The 20,109-nt window shown below is 39.6% G+C and overlaps 1 protein-coding gene across 2 annotated transcripts in view; it reads right to left on the bottom strand.

Annotated features, from left to right (window-relative positions):
* Nucleotides 1–1,073: 1,073 nt before the first annotated feature.
* The window catches only part of PHF6 (PHD finger protein 6), a 34,478-nt gene continuing 15,442 nt past the window's right edge, over nucleotides 1,074–20,109 (bottom strand). For both annotated transcript variants that reach the window (XM_090059951.1, XM_090059952.1), the window contains exons 6-11: nucleotides 12,408–12,571; nucleotides 12,089–12,232; nucleotides 10,411–10,515; nucleotides 8,389–8,522; nucleotides 5,584–5,713; nucleotides 1,074–5,240 (exon numbers count right to left, since the gene is read on the bottom strand). In XM_090059951.1, coding sequence (XP_089916077.1) covers nucleotides 5,584–5,713; nucleotides 8,389–8,522; nucleotides 10,411–10,515; nucleotides 12,089–12,232; nucleotides 12,408–12,571 — 677 coding nt within the window. In that variant the 3' untranslated portion in view covers nucleotides 1,074–5,240. The remainder of the gene's footprint in view (nucleotides 5,241–5,583; nucleotides 5,714–8,388; nucleotides 8,523–10,410; nucleotides 10,516–12,088; nucleotides 12,233–12,407; nucleotides 12,572–20,109) is intronic.

Here is a 20,109-nt window from a genome sequence, read left to right as displayed (position 1 = left end):
AGGTAAACTGACTGGTGTTGTTTCCTGAGCTAAGATGCATCTCCCTGGAGACATTGTGGGAATACCACTGGTGCTGCTGACAAGCTGAATGGTAGTATCCTATAGTCAGGAAGCACTACTTCACGGTCAGGGCGGCTAGAGTCTGGAACCAGCTTCCAAGAGAAGTGGTGCAGGCTCCTGCCCTGGGGGTGTTTAAGAGGAGGTTAGATGAACATCTTGCTGGGGTCATTTGACCCCAGTATTCTTTCCTGCCATGGCAGGGGGTCGGACTAGGTGATCTACTCAGGTCCCTTCCGACCCTAGAAACTATGAAACTGCCCATCTAAAGCCTCAGGTATCTTCTGTGAAACAAGGGTCTTGGACACTGAACTGCATACCAGTACTGTGGACCACAAGAGCTCAAGCGCCTGGGGTGCACATGCCCCACGGACACAACTCAAGCAGTAGGTTGTTTCACAAGCGTCAACGTCAACCACACTATCAAGCAAACTGGATTACGGTGCAGGGGTTTTTGGGGGCCAACCCTCAAGTCCGTGGGAGCTATAGGTTCAACTTTCATTGAAGTCCACGGGAGAGTTATCTGAGTTAGTTCTTTACAGTTCAGACTTTTTCCTTTTAATTTGGATTTTTTTCACTGCATATTTATGAGTTAGGACAAAATAAATTAAGTTTATTTTAGGCAAAAGCTTACACCAATGTGACTAGCAAAGCACATTCCTGTGGGGCTTGCCTGAAGTATGACCTAGAAGAACATTAAAAAGGTGTGGTCCTCTTATCTCCAGGGAAGTATACAGCTTAACAAACCAAGACGTTTCAGAAATGTCCCCCACCCTCCTCCCAGGACTACTTTATTTTGCACTTCTTCCTACAGCTCGAATGTGCACTTCCCCCTACACTCAATTAGCTGGTAGTTTCTTCAGTGCACCTAAATTAGGGTTAACAGGTCTCTAAACCCCTCACTATGAAACAATCGTCAACAAGATACACTGTAGTTATGCATTCACATAACATGCAACAGCATCCAGCTTTAACATTATGCTTTCATAAGAAGGACAGATATGCAAACCTGAAATTCGGAACTCATTTATTGAATATAGATGCAAGGATACCAACAAAAAGAAACTAATACTGAAAACTACAACTTTGGAAGTAAAGCCAATATAACAGGAACAAAATATACATAACAGAGTCGATAGGAATGTGTTTACCCTCTTGATACATTCCTTGTCTTTACATCTAGTGTAAATGTATGCTGAGAGCAAAAGCCAAACATGTGGGCCTGATCTGAGCGCTTTTCAACAAGCAAGGGTCGTCCAGGATATCCTTTAAGGGTTGAGATGTCACTGCTGACTAACGAGTGTGCGTACATATGCATACACAGAAACTGCTTCAACAAGTGTGTGTGTGTGTGTGTGTGTGTGTATGTATATATATATATATATATATATATATATATATACACATACACATATGATCAAGAGCTGTGCTCTGTTTTGTAACCTTCATCATTAATACAGTGGGATCTGCTAATAGCGACATGCAAGGACTGGCTGTGACGTACTTCCAGCCTTCTTATGAGTTAAACCTCACAGTGATGATAAGGAGGGTTAATTCAACCAGAATACTGGTTTGCCATGCAAATCTCCTTGGCAATTATTAAGTACCAAGGGTGGCATTTCAAGGGGATCGTAATCCCCCTCTTCCCCTCTGCTCTGGCTCACCAGGAAGTTACTCCTTTCCACACAAGAGCAGCAATAAGCAGCAAGCCCCAGCCCGTAGTCTCGCCATGTCTTCTGTCAACAAATAAGTGAACCCGGGGACAAATTCTGTATAACGCATGGAGTTGCGCTTGGACCCCCCCCCCCCCCCCCCACATAGCAACATGGCTCTTTGTACCTTGGGGGGGGAGGGGGGGAGAATTTTTATCATGGAGTGCGCGCGGTGCATCCGTGACTGCCTTCTGAAGCTTGGCAAGTGGAGTTTCTAGCAGGGCCATGAGCACAGCATCTCCGGTTGGCACGCACCTGCTGAATAAGCAGACCCTTTAACCACCCTGCCACAGCCCCCTTCCAGCTAGTATCACATACATGGATACTGGGCTGGACCATTTCAGTCTCCTTGAACCAAAGCTGAGCCTCCTGCGGTCACCAAGTGGAACCTGTGCCAGTATGTTAGCGTGAACCAGAGTCTTAGTAATTAGTCCAAGAGCTTTCTAGGGCTCTTCCCTCCCGCATTACTTTATGAATTCTGTGGGAAAGAGAAGCCCTGCCAGCAGTGGGACAGATCTTTTGAAAGGGCAGTTTCCTGTGAAACTACTCTGTGGCTTTTGTCAGGGGAAGTTGTGGGGGTTAGTTTTCACAACTGGAGGAGTCTCTAACAGCATGTACTGCTCTTGTAAAGAAGAAATGGTCCCAAAAGCGGTAAAACTCAGTTCACTTCAATCATTTAGAGAAGACAAGTTTCTTAACTTTAGGTCTGTTTTCTAATTGTGAGATGAAAGCAAAACGGTCCCTATTAAAAAAAACAACCCCCCCTCCCCCCAAAGAAAAAGCAGGAACAAATTGATATTAATTTAACTAGTTAATTTAAACAGATCTATTTCACCTATAAAGCACTTTCATTTCACCTATAAAGCACTCCTAACATTTCCGGGAAGGCAGTAAATGCTCCAGAAGAATCTTCAATATATGCTCGCAAAGATTACATTGCTTTACAAAAAAAGACAGACCGTCCAAAATTCCAAGCTAAAATACGCATAAAAAGACAGCAATGGCAGTATTTTGTCTTTAAAAAATGATGCAAATGTTGTATACCTATCATACATTTTCATGCTTATTAAAACTACAGTTAAGGACATAGGAGATGTACAGTAAATACACTGCTGAGGTACATTTCTTCTAAATATTAACACCATCACAGAATTACTCCCCAGCAGGTGATACTACTTGGGAACATATAAATACAATTTTTACATCGTAAGGCACTTTTACCCAGCATACATGACAAGATGAAGTAAATGACTACATGAATTTGAGGCTTGTAACAAAAAGAAGAAAAATGACTTTTCTGACTTTCAGTTGCCATGAAATTAAATGAATGAGGGGTTAGCCAGCCCATCTCAACACAGTGAGATAACAGGTCACCAGCCACTTGCTCTTCTGCTACTCAAAGGTAAAGTGCTGTTATGGTTACTAGTGGCATGGAAGGGAATGATTTCACATCAAATGGATTATTAGATTATCAAATCCAACAACTGACACAATATGAAATAGAACCAAGGCAAAAAAATGAAAAGATTATGTTGGCATATCTACTCCAGGTACCTGTCATCCTTCATTAATCAAAAATACAGTAGTTGCAAACAATGAAAAGTGCCTTTATTCATGTCTGAGGCACACAACATAGAAGCGATCTAGAGACACATTATTTTGCATTCTGAAACTGTTCTGTGTGGTTGAAAAACGTTCATTGTCTAGAAAAACAAACATCTTGGTAAACAGTTTCATCAACCGATCTGTCATTGCAATTCAAGTCACACTTTTAATTCTGAAAGTTACAAATACAAAATAAAAATGGTCAATGGCATCATGTTTAGAGCAGTAACTGAATCTTTTCTGTACACTGCAATTTTTCTACTAAAACTGCATTATTCCCCAAGAAAACAAACAAAATGGAGGGAGTTCCAACATAGTAACGTGTAGAAACTCTCATATACAACAATTGAGTCCCTTGAGACATTAAGGAAATGTGAAAAGACAACGACACGCTAAATCTTAAAAACACAAGTAAAAATGTTACGGAAATTTATATTACAAATGAACTGCTTTTGTAATGTCAACTGCAGATGAACCTTTGCGGTTTCTAGCCAAATTCTCAGTGTATTTTGCTTGCAGCTTTACTTCAAATCTTGAGGTTTTACTGGGTTTCTAGAATGAAAGTCAGAACCCTATCTAAACAATGAGGTGGCATGATAGCATTAGAAAGACTTGCACATTAGATTAAATTTTTGGTTTTATTTCAAATAAATCTGCTAATGTGCTTTAACAGACCAATGGAAGAAATTACTAGGAACTAAAAAAATGCCAGTTTAATGACAAAAATTAAGGAACTGAGCTGCTAGGTCTGATTGAACCTAATCTGGATTATTCTCAAATGGAACATCAAGCTCTAGCATGTGTCACTCCATGACAAGATTAATTAAATTCTACAAATCTTAAGAATCTTAAGCAGAGAGTTTCCTCATATAGTGGTCACAAGATTCAAAATAAATATTGATCTATGGGAAAAGCCATATTCTCATTCTTCTTACTTCACGGGAGCAGCCTGTATATGTATTTTGGACGAAACATGAAATGTTCCACACAACACAGAACATCTGAGGTATGGATGTCAGATATGGTGGCTAAATTCCATAACGAGTTAAAAAGAGTAACTCTTCGAAATGTAAAGAGGTTGGGTTGCAGTGTCCAAAAACGAGTATAATAAAGGCTTCACTCACACTCAGTGAAAGGTTCTTGGTATACTAGGGAAGCAGAAGAGGTGGATCGTTGGGGAACGAGCTACAGCGCTTTGGCATGAGTGCTGCAGCTCACAGCTCATAACCAACACCTGCTCAAGAAAACTGCCAGCAAGGAATGCCGGGCCGTATGAGCAATCACAGCAGGAACAAACTGTAAGGTTCAAGCGTGCTTCTGTGTACACCGACTTCTTTTTCTACTATGTGCTTTGCAAGCAAAACAGAGAGCAGCTTTTCCCCACAGACAGCCTCCATACTTGGTTTACGAAGAAAACGTGAAATGCACAAGTTACCAGCTTCTGGCCAACACGGACGTGTCCATGTTGTGAACTGAACTTGCTAAGACCTTTTCTGGTGCATGAATCCACTAAACAACTTACACATTCCAAATCTTAGATTTTTATTCAGTCCAGAAATATAGATCTTACTTCATTTCAATGTCTGCCTTAACTTTTGACACTGTACATATTACATCTCATTTATATAGTGTTTCAATTTTTTCCAGACACTGCAGACTACAAACTACATAATATTGACATGTAAAACTCTGCCACTTATTGAAGGCTCACAAACATGAACGTTTCAGGCAGTTCAATGAAATTTCTAGCAGATTTGGGCAGTAAAAAGTTACTGACCCTTTTCTGATCTTAGAAAAACAATTTAAAAGAATTAGTAGTTATGGATGTCTTATTCATTCCCAGTTCTCTAACTCTGTCCCTTGAACCTGTTTAAAAAATGATGAAAACAACAGTAAATTTAAAATCATACAGAACAAAGAGAAGAGCAACTAACAGAACTGATATTACATCTACAGGTAGTGACAAAAGTCAGGGCTTCCTTTCTTATATTTTTACAAAGCTGGCTGGATAAAAAAATAAAATAAAAAGAAAATAAAAAACAAAAGCCTCTCACCAAATAAAAATGTTCCCCCACTCTTCTACGGCATACAAATAAAAAGCACTTATTTGTATATGCTAGATTTAAACATTTTACTGCAATAAAGTATGCCAAATGTACGTTGAGTGTCTCAGTCTCAGTAACAGATCTGTCAGGACCAACTTCCATACCTAGTTTCCATTGAGCTGTTGTTGAGGAATGTCACTATGGCCAGTGCCTGCTTTCCCACGGCTTTTGCTCTCTCTTTCTTCATCTTCTTCATCTCTTTCATCGTTTCCACTGTGATTTTTACAATAGAGTCTAACATAATAAAAGAAACAGTGGGGGAATTACTAGTAAACAGGACAAGTTACTTTATGGGAGTACTTTTAGAACACACTGGGCTTCTACCACTGCTGAAGATGCACATTTTAGAATTTTACTGGATAATTGTACAAGGCATCAGACAACATCTGGAACAGACATAATTATCAGCTACCTTGCTTGAATCATTAGTCAGAGACTGAAAGACCTGGTGTAAGGACAAGTACAAGATAATTCAGAAAGAAGCGAGGCAACAGCTCCCAACTGGCAGAAGATAATAAAGAGGCATTGAACATCTCTTGGGTAGGAGCCTACCAAACTGCCATAGCTCCACGTGCCTGAACAGGAACTGCATTATGTGCTAAAGACCAGAGAAAAATGCCGATCTCCTTCAGGAGCACTTTCCAAACCCAGTCACTGGACTGAGAAGGATCTACATAGACTAGACCTACATGACTAGCCCCACCCAACTGAAATGGCTGCGCAGACGCACACAACTTGAACATCAAGGGTTCGATGTAGCAGTATGATTAGTATTCATGGATTCTACTTACAAAAAAAAAATTGTAAGAGCAAGCATTATCTATTACAGAAATGAGCCTGCACCACTATGGATAAGGCAGCATTTTCATTACTTGGTGGCCTATAACTGTACTGTGCAAACTGGTCTAATCCCCAAATAATAAGAAAATGTCAAAATGAACTGATTTTTACTTTTGATTAAAAAATGCTGCAAGAACTGTTGAGCTGATTAAAATAAGTGCATTACATCCAGCCCTGCTCTTCTAAGAGAGTGAATACGGCCAGTACTTTCTAAATTCAAAAGTTACATGGTGTATTTCCTCCATGATATGATGGAGCTTAATGACAGAATGGAGCAGCAATTCTGTTTGTATAAAAATAAATTGGAAACAACTGCAATCCCAGTGGGAACATGGGTTCTCAAGAGTTTTGCAATGTGTATGCTACAGGGGAACTATTTTCATGATTTTTTAGCTGGTTAATCAGTTTAAACCATTAAATTGCATTGAAATAAGCAAAGAAAAGCAAGGTTCAAGTGCAGCCTGCACAAGCTAGTGCCGTTAGTAAAATGCTGAAAAAGATCCATCCCAGTGCTTGGGGATCACTGCTACACTGCTCAGAGAGCACCCCCTTGCGGCTAGACCAAGGTGCAACATTAGCATCAGCTTCAATGGCAGCAGGGTCGTATTAATAAAAGACGGAAGCAGCTGGAAAAGGAGATAGGGAGCAGTTTAGGAGTGTAAAGAAATAACCAAGTAGATATGTCAGTTATCCCCAAGAAAATATAACACGGTAAAAATTTACCAACAACTTCAGTCATTTGAATTTCAGCTCAGTCAGGAGGAAATACATTTTTGTATACTTCCTATAAAAAAACCACCCGTTTGTTTGCAGCTATGCAGACGTTCTGAATGAAGTTAAAGGAGTCACTAAAATATGTTGTATATGTATAGCAGTTATTCTGCAGTATATTCACTGAAACAGTATTTTTCCTATGTAGTAACACAGTGAACAGTTTTACACATAAAAAAGGAACTATTTTCACTTTTGCACATACATTTATCCTCATCTTGATTTGGTAAAACAAATCAGAAGAAATGCATGAGTCTAGTGGGCTGAACATCAATCCTCTCCAGTGCCATAAGCTGTGGGGTCAGGTGATTTTGGCTGATGAAGGGGCAGTGCTTCTTCAAAGGGGCCCAGAGTCCTCTCAGTGGCTGGCTGGTGTGTTCTGCTCACATGCTCAAGGTCATACTAACCTGATACGGGCTGGAGAAGGACAGCCTTCCTCTACAGGCTACGGACTGCTAATCAGCTCTCTGCCACTGACTTTGGGCAATCGAGACACCTTGGTCTGTTCTGCTCGCTCTCTGGCACACAGTTTAGTTTCTATGGACTGGAACAGTTGGACCTCTAGTTTTGGGGTTTAATGTAAAGGACTTGGGTGAATCCTGGTAGCCTGTAACATGCAGAAAGTCAGACCAGATGACTTTAGCAGTCCCTCTGACCTTAATTTCTATGACACCACAAGATCCCTGGTGCAGTTTGGCTGTTGCCTAAGTGCCAAGAACTCTCTGAAAACAGTCTGAACACAAGCCCTTCATCTAATTTAAGGAGTGCTGCCTGCAGCACCCATCCAGTTCTTCTCATTTATTTGGCTGGAATGATGCAAGCGGAAGTGGAAGCTGAAGTGCAGAGAGTAAAGAAAATTTTTTTGGACTGCTCCATGCAGGGAAATTTATTTTTGGCATTTTATGATTCAGGATTATTTACAACAGGTTAGTTAATTTTGCTAAGGTACTTAAAACTGGCCTTTTGCAAGCTTTTAGCGAACTAGACTACTGAATTATACTAGTCACCTTATCCACATTTCTGAGGAATTGTTCAAAAACCAAAGATATGGGAAGACATGCACACCTTTGGTTTTGTCTTTAGAATGTAAAAGCTTGGTCTTTGTTTGAATACTGGCAAAGACAGGACAAGTAAGTTTCTTTGTTGCTTAATGCTTCCAGTGCAGCTGAATGACACAGAAATCACCCTTACTGCATACTTGGTACTCTGTTTCAAAAGAAAAGTGACTTTTAAAATTAAATACACCGAAGAGGAAAAAAGTTACTTTATACAGGCTTAACAACTGTATAAATTCTTACTTGTAAATTCCTCGTGACATATTCTCAATATACTTTGCTTTGTCTTCTACTCCACAGTGGTAATGGTAAGTCTTGATACAGGCTTTAATTTCACACCCAATGGTGGCACCAGGTTGGCTGCAAAGCGTGCATTTCTGTTGAAATGAAGAAGGCAACACTCAAAGTTATGCTCTTAATCCCTTCCATATCTAGTCATTTAGCATTCAACTTAATCCCCTGACATTCAACTAACATGTCATCATGAAGTGCCAAATTTTAATGCTAGCCCAACAAGAGCAGCAATTTACCTGGTATATTACCCTTGGGGTACAAACTTAATTAAATTTGTAATAAGCCAGAAACATAATATGGAAGTAATTAAACTAGGAATAAGAGTACAGTTTATCCATCTGCTGAATTAATATGTTACTACAGGACTGAATACATTGATATGGTTCTAGACTATATTTTGTTGCTCCTGAAGCTGAAGCTTAGGCTTTTTGAAATCATAGAAGTCGGGTTGGAAGAGACCTTGTAGATAGTTTCATAGTTTCTAGGATCAGAAGGGACCCGAGTATATCATCTAGTCCAACCCCCCGCCATGGCAGGAAATAATACTGGGGTCAAACGACTTCAGCAAGATGTTCATCCAACCTCCTCTTAAAAACGCCCAGGGTAGGAGCTAGCACCACTTCTCTTGGAAGTTGGTTCCAGATCCTAGCTGCCCTGACCGTGAAGTAGCGCTTCCTGATATCTAGCCTAAACCTGTCCTCTGCTAGCTTGTGACCATTATTCCTGGTCACTCCTGGCAGTGCACGGGGGAATAGTGATTCCCCCAATGCCTGCTGATCCCCCTGACTAATTTATAACAGGCCACTAGATCCCCCCTCAGCCTTCTCTTGTGGAGGCTGAACAGGTTCAGGTCCCGTAGCCTCTCCTCTTCAAGTCCGACCCCCTGCCTGGGCAGGAGAAAAAAACTGGGCTCAAATGATCCCAGGCAGGTAGGCATCAAGCCTCCTCTTAAAGACCCCCAGGGGAGGAGCCAGCACCACTTCCCTTGGAAGTTGGTTCCAGATCCTAGCTGCCCTAACTGTGTCTAATCGAAACCTCCTCTCCAACAACTTGTGGCTGTTATTCCTTGTTATGCCAGAGGGCGCTGGGGAAACAAGGTCTCTCCCAAACCCTTCTGGTCCCCCCGGTGAGTTTAGAGACGGTCACCAGGTCCCCCCTCAGCCTTCGCTTGTGAAGGCTGAACAGGTTCAGGTCCCGCAGTCTCTCACTGTAGGGTCTGCCCTGTTGTCCTCGGATCACGCGGGTGGCCCTCCTCTGGATCCTCTCAGTACGATATAATAATTTTAGGCAACGATCTAGCAAGAAATTGCTGTTTCGTGTAATCATAAAACATCCCTGAGAACCTGTCTCCTGCTCTAGGGTTTTAACATAATTTCAGTCATACTAACATGCCACCATGAAGTGCTGGAGCCCCTCCAAAAACAAGCATGTGCCAACAAAGGCCACAGTATTTTCTCCAACCAGACACATCAACAGAGTCTCTCCACACTTCAGATTATTGTGGCCCAAAAGCCTGGGAGAAGACAGGCACTGCAGGTGCCCAGGTGATTAGCAACCCTAGATGTAGGAAGCCCTGCAGACAGCTCTTCCTCATAGCTGAAGACCAGCAGGCCCGAGAAACCAAGCAGTTTTTAAAGAGGAATTCATGAAAGATAAGCAAAGGATTCATTCACGCTGTCCCTTTACAGTATATTGAGAGCAAACTATTAATGGTCATTTGCTGAAGGAGTTTATTCCCTTGGCCTTTTTGATGTTTTCACAAAACATCCATTTTTGGTCTGGAAAACAAGCCATCAATCCCTTCTTTTCCAAGGGCCAACAAGCTTCCTTCGTGAGGTATACTGTAGTAAAAACGTACAGTAAATGTTACAAGTAACCATAGGAATACAGTGGTCAAAAGGGATAAGCAGGATCTCTCACACACTCAATAGAACCAATAAGGTATTGATTACAAACCCAAAAGACACATACCATTCTTTTCCCTCTCTTGATCTCCTGAAGTACAGTTTTAATATCAAAATCACCAAACTCTGCCCTTGATGTTGTTGTTAGCTGGACAGTGCCAGAAGAGAACAACTATAAAACAAATACATTTGAACAATGTCAGGTTAAACCACAAAAAGGTTTAGGTACAGAGGTAACAGAAGGAGACATTCTGTACTCAACTGCCTACAGGAAAGAGGTGCCTTGCTGATAAACTTGGGAGAAAACTGCACACTAAGCATACTGGCAATCTGCATATACCTTCCAACACCCAGTCTATGCTTTAGTTTCATTTGGTGCATTTAGAAATTTATTGTAAAAAAAGCAACAGGTAAAGCAGTGGGGACCAACCTTTTTGACAGGCAAGCCATGACTTAGTCTTGCACCCTCCCCAAGTGTTACTCTGATCCTCTTCCCCTACCTGATCTGCTGCTCTGCTTTTTGCTCCCTGCCCTACCTGCCACTGTGCTGCCTGTCCCCCCCTCCCCGATCTGCCACATGCCACAGACGGGCTGCCTGTGCCACTTACGTGCACCACAGATTGGCCACCCCCGAGTAAAAGGAAGATTAAGATGGAAGACATGCAGCAATAAAAAAGCACTGCAATAAATGAAAATGCTGATCAGATCATGCATTTCATCCCCCTTGCTGCGCCATCTAACCTATTCCACTGACTTGTCTTGTCACTCAACCTCCTGGGAAAGGCTTAGAAGGGGAAAAGAGGACACTCCCAAGTCAGAAAAACATGTGTTCATTATAAGTAACATTTTTTGGCTGAGTGCATTTTGGGTTATAGGAACAGCAACACCATTCATGTGTTACTTTGACTATACTGCATATACTATAAATAGCTGTTGGAAGATTTCAGTAAATAATATGAACTACCCTGGACTTTCCAATAGTACGAGGCCAAGTGAAAAATTCAGGTCAAAATCCAGGCTGGGTAATAATGCTCTACTGACGTATCTATTCTCTTGGTTGGACGTGTCTCTTCGTGGCAGGAGAGAAAATAGCTCTGTGTCCAAGACAGCAGGCTAAGATGCAGTTAAGACTTCCATTTAGCCTCTATCACAGACTACTGTGCGTTGTTACTGCGCAGTCATTTAGTACTTGCATACCCAAGTACTAAAATGACTGCCCAGTAACAGGTGTTACTGCACAGTAGCTTCCCTGCATGGCTTCCTGGTGATGCTGACTTCACAATAGCTCATTAGTAGTGTGGAATAGCATTGCATCACAGTTCGTGCCCCACAACGCTGCTGTGCCATAAGCATTTCATGTAGATGCGGCCAGAGAGTAACAAAGCCCATCTCTATCCTCAGGCTTGTGCCTAAAGGCATGAGATTGGAAGGCAGTGGCATGTTCCTTTAGGGTGGAGTCTTTAGTTCACACTATTTTTTTGGTTAAACACAGCCTGTGGTAGCTACAGAAAAGGGGAATATTTATAAGGAAGCTGTGCATCTCTAAGCATAGCCAACTTCTACTGTTGCCTGTGGTGAAAAATAAATGAGTTGTTCATTTGACAACACACTAGTACTAGCAGCTTACTGGAAGCACAGGTTTTATTAATGCATAATTAGATGCTAAGGCACAAAATTAAAATAAAGTAAGACATTTCAAAAAGAATCAGAATGCTGTGCTAATTAATAACAATAGCTTGACTTACCATGCACTTATAGTGTGCTGCTGCCTTCTTGGCATTAAATATATGAAGCTTTCCTCTAGCTTCATTTTCTTCTTCACCTGCATGACAGAATCCGCATTTAGGTTTTGTATCACTGGGGCTGCTTCTGTGGGGAGACCTGTCTCTCTGAAAGAAAAACAATTTACTAAAATATACTGCTTGGTTAACAAGTGTGGTCATAATTTAAAAGACTACAGCCACCATCTGGAGGCTCAAACAAATGCAAATGTTAATCAAAATATTTAAATTTCAAAAAATGATATATGCAGTTTTTTTTAAGTTTAGCATATTTACTGCTTACATAGGAACTGCTTTCTATTTCATCTGTGCCATGCGAGGATGTAGATCTAGTGTCTTCTGACTGCCCTTTTAAATTTGTTTTCCTTGGCTTTCCCTTCCGACCCCTCCTCTTTCCTTTTGGTGGTGAAGGCTCCAATTCATGTTCATTGATACCTTCTTCTAAATCTGCTTAGAAGCCAGAAAACAACATCAAGAAACAATCCTCACAAATGAGCACTGTTTAACAAAACTTTAGATAAGACAATGATAAATGGCTTCCCATTTCCTATAAATTATGATCAGATACAGAAATGGCAGCCCTGATTTCCAGTTTATTACAGAAACATAACCTTTAGTCTTCTACTATTATACAGTATGACTGTATACCCCTCTGAAAACAACCAAGTCAAATACATTCACTTTACAACATGTAGTACATTTAAATCCCTTGTAGCAACATTCAGTTCAAGGCTAAATTCTGTCTTCAGATATACAAGTTCATCTCCCATTGAAAGTAATGGGAACTGAGCAAGCATCTGTGGTCAGAATGGACCATAAGCATGTGTAAACTAATTTATTCTACGTAACCTGTTGCCTTCTATTAAACAATTCAAGTACTATACTGAAATCAACACTGGCTGTTTTCCAGAATGATGACTCACAAGGAAGAGGGAGAGAGAGACCTGGAAACCCAGTGTCAATCACGTATTATCTTAAACCAGTGGTTTTCAACCTTTTTTCATTTGCAGACCCATAAAACATTTTGAATGGAGATGCAGACCCCTTTCAAGCTAAGTGTGGGTATTCACATAGTTTCTGTTGATCACAGTCATCTTTCATGGACCCCTTAGACATAGTCTGGACAACAGGTTGGAAGCCACTGTCTTAAACCAATCACTCTATAAAGATGCATTACTTTAAAGCTTGATATATTCATAACTTTAATAGAAAAACTGCTCTCTTTTGGCCGCTGCAGTGAAACTAACTCTTAGGATGGTAATTATCAGTTATCTTTACAAATAAACTGGGAAACAAATCTGCCTAATTACTTTCAATGACTGTCCATTTTCAAGTCTACCACTGGTGGTTGCAACCATGTTGCTGGGCAGCAGCCTCCACTCAGTACTGGAAATATCCCAGCCCAAAGACATACGTAGATGATGTTAACGCTAAGAATATTAACAGATCTTTTCAACACTAATATATTAAAGAAAATGGCAGCTGGTTAATGTTGTTGCATTTTCAATCTGTGTCAACTATTTAATTTATTCTCTTGATATACCAGTATTGCCTGTTCTCAGCACTTCAGCAACCCCGTAAGTTTTAAGTGTACACCAACCTACAATAATGAAGTACTGAATTTTTAAGAACTTCATCTTATCACTATACTAAAGCCTGATTTTATTTTGTTTTTTTAAGAGCTTATGACTCAGCCTTCTTAGATTCCTCTAAAAATGCCAGTAATTAAGAAATCATGATACAAAGAACTGTAATCAAACATTTTACTGAATCCCTTTGATTATTTAAACTATGTAGTTAACACACACCTACTGCAAGTCATGTTTATTTTTGTCGCATGAGTGGCTTATGTTTAATACCGAAATACTAGCTTTGCTGTACTTGGTTGCGAATCATTTTTCTTATAATCAGCCCTTCTGATGACATCTTTTTATAAGACCAACATGCAAAGCTGTAGATGGATCTGTCATATGTGGACACTGCCTATTCCTCACCATTCAAGAAACAAAGATGGAGATGCAGCCCCAAACAGAACAGAATCACAAATCAGAAAAACTGGATCTCCTGATTTTTATATTAATGAGAATTTTAGTATGTTTTTCAAATTATTTAGGCATTACTAAGGTGTGTAATATCTATAGTATCATGGCCTCAGTATGGAAGCAGGATTAATAGTTTCAGGACTAAATACTGTAGCACAAATCAAAGGACTCCAATTTACATTCCTCTGCTTCTTCCTTGATCTATTATGTCAAATCAAATATAATTGCATATGATGCATTTCACTCCCATGGCAAACACTGCACTTACAAAGGTCAATTTTCTAGCACTTCAGTATGACCCACCAATACTAAATTTAGTACAGTAACTGAGCTGCTGGCCTGAGCCCAAGAATAAGCTTGGTAAGAACAATTCTTAGTCTACCACAGCTGTTGTCAAACTCCAGAAGAGCTAGATATTCTTACATATTTTTAATGAAAGAGAAAAAAAATCCACCTTCAGCTAACATAAATTATACTCAGATATAATGCATAAAAACTAAGAAGCACTAACAAATTTTGGTACAGTCTGGAATATACATGCCAGATTCAAATATACACATTTCACCAGACTAAAACATGAGCATCAACCTACCTAACATTACCTTTAAGCAAATCTAAATGTCACATTCCCCAGATTAAGATACAGAGCATTACAGCTTCCTTTTAAAAATAAAATATGGAAGGACTGATGGTGTAGTCAAGCGATACAATTCACAACTTCCTAGTTAAAAACAGTCTGTGTACTACAAAGATATACTTGTTTTACTAGTCTAGTTTATTTTTTCATTTCAAATGACCTGTTCAGTTCCCACAGTCAATATGGATGTCAGCTCCAATATCCAAAGGAAACCTCTTTCTTCAGACTGGTTGTGACAAATTAAGTCTTAGAACTCTGTGCTCTTCTAGCAAGAAGAATCCTATTTTGTCTCCTCATATGCATGGGTCCTCCAATAATAAAGAAATATTTCCAAACCTTGTCCTGTATTTTTCACTGATAAGAATCCTAGGTGTTTCTTGTAACCACAGGTAAAAACATTCAGTCAAAAGTATGGATGTTAAGTTAATGTCCCTTTAAACTTCAGTTAATGAGAACTTCATACTAGACTGAATGTCATCAATCACATTGTCCATTTGCTTATATATGTAAGGTTTTTCTTGAGTTCCTCATCAATAAATTGATCATCAACCAGTTCTTCCTTCACTCAGTCCACCCTCTTTTCCTGGTAATCAATTTTTTAAACACCCATCCTTAAGATCTTTAAGACACCACACTACTAAACATTTACAATGCTAACAGGCCATTGGTAACTACAAAACAAGCAAACACATGATGAAAGTCAACTTATTTTTTAATATATAAAGAACTGTTACAGCCTCCAGAAAGAATCTTTTCTCCAATACTCATTTTATGTTTTTTTGACAGTTAGAAAACAAAAGATTTCAACAGTAAATAGACCATGCAATTTTTTGACAGCTTTATTATTTGGTAATATAATACCGTAAGAAAGAATTCACGGTTTTCCTCAAAGGATAGTCTTTCTGTCCCCAAACAGTTCAGAATTCACTGAATTTTATGACATTCATGAAAGCAGTCTAAATAAATGAGCCCCCCTCAAAACCCCAAACAGATTAAAGGCCCCAGTACTACAAACAATGTGGATTTAGGAACTCATTTCAGTGGGACTCTACAGAGACACGGGGTTTTGTGCTGGCACATCTGTATCCTGGACTTATGCCTAGAAGATTACACTCTCTTTTATTAACAGCACTGTGAACTAGTGTAACAGTACAGAAAATAAAGAGGTTAAAACCAGACTTAACAACACTGCCTTGGACAGTCTTTACTATTCAACAGACAATATGGTTTTTGCCCTACCCCTCCCCTCAAGCCCACTGCCAAGCTTACCCTGTTTCCCTGGCATCTGATGGTTGGGTGTTTCCAACTTCTCATGTCAGCTTGAACTAAGGGAAACACAAAAAGTTGTTCAACACCTCCCTGACCATATGAAGTGTTATCATGGGTACAACCCATAGTGTGAACCCACTAGTCTCCCTAAATGTTCTTTGACTGCCCCCCAAGCCCCATTACCTTCATTGATTTTTGAAATGGCCACAATAGTCTCAATTTATCATTAGACAAAAGTTTTTAATGGGAAATTCTTATGTCTTATAAACTGCCCTCAAAATTACCTAATATACCATAACTTAAGAAGTGGGCTATGCCTGATCCAACAACGTATTCTCCACAAAAAAATGCCCAAGGAGCCAGTCTATATTTCAATAGCCCTAAAAGTATGTTAAATCAAGAAAGGCAATAACTTGAGAAGAGAAAGGAGTGATAAAGAATCCCGTCATACTTATACTTCAGAATGCCACTAATAGAACCAAACAGTACAAAAAACTGATTTATGGAATTATCCATTCGTTGGGCTATCAACATGGAAATCAATCACCCTCATCATGATGGCTAGAAGTGAAGGTCCTGAATGTTTGTCCTGCTCCAGCATGGAAATAATAGTATATGCTGAGAACTGTTTGCCTATCCTTTACCATAACAATTTTATTTGTATGAGGAATCCTTCCTCATTAAAAGCTAGCATTAAAGGAAAATATAGTGACAGCAAAGTAATTAAGATTGTGACAAAAACCAGTAAGAGGAAGACATGCAAAGCAGAGGCTAACAGTAAGCTACCTATTTCAATACCTCACACAAAACACCTAGTGCAAAAAAAGCTTAAGTCTGATAAATGCAGATGATACTGAGCAAAATTAACTAGCAACATTTATTAGCAAGAGATGCTGTAGCTATAAGGTGCCAAAACGTTAGGCATTGTGAAGGCAGTAGTATGTAAATCTAAAAGCAAGCATCTGCTTTAGTTTGTACAATCCAGTAGGTCACAACAAGTAAAAGAAAAGCTCTAAAAAGTATCCAGAGCAAAATTGGCAATGTTTGAATTTTAAGAAAGAGGACAGATTTAAGGAATAGCCTCAAAAAAGAAAAGAAACACAGAAGCAGAGAGGTAGCTAAGGATATTTAGGTAAGATAACCTTTAAGATACTAGAGGACTGAACAATAAATTAACAACATGGCAATATAATTATTTTTTACAAAAAATGAAATGCCAGAAAAGGTAAATAGTTTCTTTTCACCTGCATTTGACAATGAGGATGTGAGTGCATCCATAATGGCAAATGAGGATACATTAGTCATTGGCATATAAGAGTGGAAAACAAACACCTGAATGAGACAGATGCACAACTCATGAGGCAGCAGTAGTGATATACAATTACATATCAAACTACCCAAGTTACTTTTAAGAAATGTTTGATAATGGAGAAAGTCTGAGTTACAGGAATACTACAAATATTTCCCACGTATAAAGAGAGATTTAAGGGCAAAGGGTTACATTGACATACTACTGAGCTGAGCTACTATCTTTTCAAGTGTAGAGCACCTACAGTAGGAAGCATCTGAACTTTTTCTATGGCTGCATTGATGATACATTTAGAAAGCAAACAGGCACACAGGAACGCAGGACTGGAACGGGCCTCCTAAGCCACCAAGTCCATGTCCCTGAGCTCGCAGGCAACCATTTGTTAAGAATTCCAGAAAATCACTTCAAACCCTCGTGCACATCTACAAAAGCACAATACCTGAAATGTAAAGGAAACCATATAACATGCCACAAACAAAGACAGACACACAAGTCATACAGAAGAACTAAATGCTGTTGGATAAATCTGAGTACTTTTTCAAATGAATTACTGGTTTAGATTAAGAAGACAAACAGATCTAGGCTGTCTGATATTCAAAATATAATGGCAGAACTTATATAATAACTAGTTGTATAAATCCTCTACACACAAGTAAGACAACGGGGTATTTCTATGGATAAGATACTGTTTAGGTAGGAAGCAGATTAGAATTTAAGCATTGTGGAACAGACTCAAGTACCATAAACTATCATAGGTTTAAATGGGGAGAACTGGACAACATCCACTAGGAACACAATAAAAGATTTGAACTTCAAATTAAGACATGCATTTCCCCACCCCTTAGTTACCTAAAAGACGTTTTCCATGAGGAATTAAAATAATAAAAAAATAAAACTTCTAGCCCATCAGTGGGTTAAACCAAACAGTCTCAACCCCCAGGCTCTGGCCTGGTAGTGGGCTGCAAAGGGCTGGCTGCCAGTCCAGAAGTGACCAGCATACTGTGGACTGGCAGCCGACCCTTTTTTATACTCAGTATAAACTCAGTATAAAAAAAGGGTCGGCTGCCGGTCCACAGTATGCTGGTCACTTCCAATCTGCAGTATGCTGGTCCGCAGTTTGCCGGTCCACAGTCACTTCCGGTCTGCGGTTTGCTGGTCCAGTCTAAAAAGTTGGAAACCACTGGGTTAAACAACTATTCTGAAGATGTTTGTTTCGATTTCTAGATTGGAGTGACTCTACAGTCACAAAACTAAGACATATGGAGGAATGTTTACAGCAGTGGTTTCCAATCTGGGTGCCATAGCCCCCCGAGGTCCCTTGAGATCCCCTCAAGGATGCTGAAGGGTGCCATGCAGTGTCAGCGCACCCAGGTGTGCAAACATGATTCACAAGATAAGCCAAGAGATTTTAAATAGGAATCCACAGGATCCAAAACATTTTAACCTGTTGTGGTCTTTCTGAATTTTCTGCAACAGAAGTATTGCTCTCTTCTTTTTTCTGTTGTTAAAAAACAGACGAAAACTAAGAACTGGCACTGAGGGGGACCTCAAGTCTAAAAACATTGAGGACACTGGTTTATAGCTGTATTATCCTGAATATTAAAAATCAAGAAAGTTCTAAGACATCTTATAGGAATTTGCAACTTTTCTCCAGTAAAACCTGAAAGGTACAAGACTTGACTTAGAGTTAGGCTGATACTTTGGCTTCTAATTGCAGCAGCACAGAAGACAAAGCAATAGTGTGAAAGGTGTACTCCATTCCTAATGTAACAGAAAAAATGGCTGTAGCAAGAAATTTCTCTAAGGCAAAAATTCTACCCCAAGACTAACCAGAACATCATCTGAATCAGATGCCAATATGTTTTGGATGTTGTTCCTGCTAGCATCTGGTTTGTGCAGAGCTTGGAATGAAGTAATTGCTTTGGTACATAGTGTGCTGCCTCTGAATGGTTTTCTGGAGAAATATTACCCTTGTTCAACTCACTGAATAACACAAGATTATGGATTTCATGTTTGATTTGAAGAGGAAGATAAAAACCACACTGAATAAAGGAATACCGATTTCCATTTGTGGAAAGATCATTTCCACAAAATTCCCTGCAAGCTTTAGATACAACTAAGTGGTATTGTCATACACTTCATTTTCTGACCCCACAACTTCCAGGCATCTGTTCCAAACACTAACGACGTATATAGACTGCCTCCACCTTCATTACTGTCCATTTTATTACTATGTAGCAGATATAACAGAAGACTAAAATGCAGAAGTACTACATTCCTGACCTAGATTACCTTGAACTCTCTCTTATCAGGTATATTATAGGTCTACAGAAGCTCTGACAACCCTTTATGCAGAACTTAATGATACAAGCCATCTTTTGGCCATCAATTATTTTCAATAAATGAACATGTAAAAAATCATAGCTTACCACCCTTTCAAAGGCAGAACGTCAGATTTTTGAAAGAGTTCGACTCCATTTAGGCTCTGTAACAAAGATTTTCCGTAGTGCTTAGCATGCAGAGGCTATGGTTTTGACTTGGGTCCTGAACACTCTTAAAATCTAAACCATCCTAGGGAATGTCTGGATGCAAAATGACCATGTACACAATGAGTCTACCAACCCAACAGGGTGGCAAGAAATTCTAGTCCGAAAGTCCTGGTGTTGGTATAGAAAGGAAAATGAAATCACTAAAAGCTCTTATTCTGGAGGATACTCACAACCAGGTA

This window comes from Crocodylus siamensis, chromosome 8 (genome assembly GCF_052110815.1).
Source record: "Crocodylus siamensis isolate JL-2025a chromosome 8, ASM5211081v1, whole genome shotgun sequence".
Lineage (NCBI taxonomy): Eukaryota > Metazoa > Chordata > Crocodylia > Crocodylidae > Crocodylus > Crocodylus siamensis.
The sequence above is the reverse complement of the archived record's forward strand: the minus strand, read 5'-3'. Positions and strand labels throughout refer to the sequence as shown.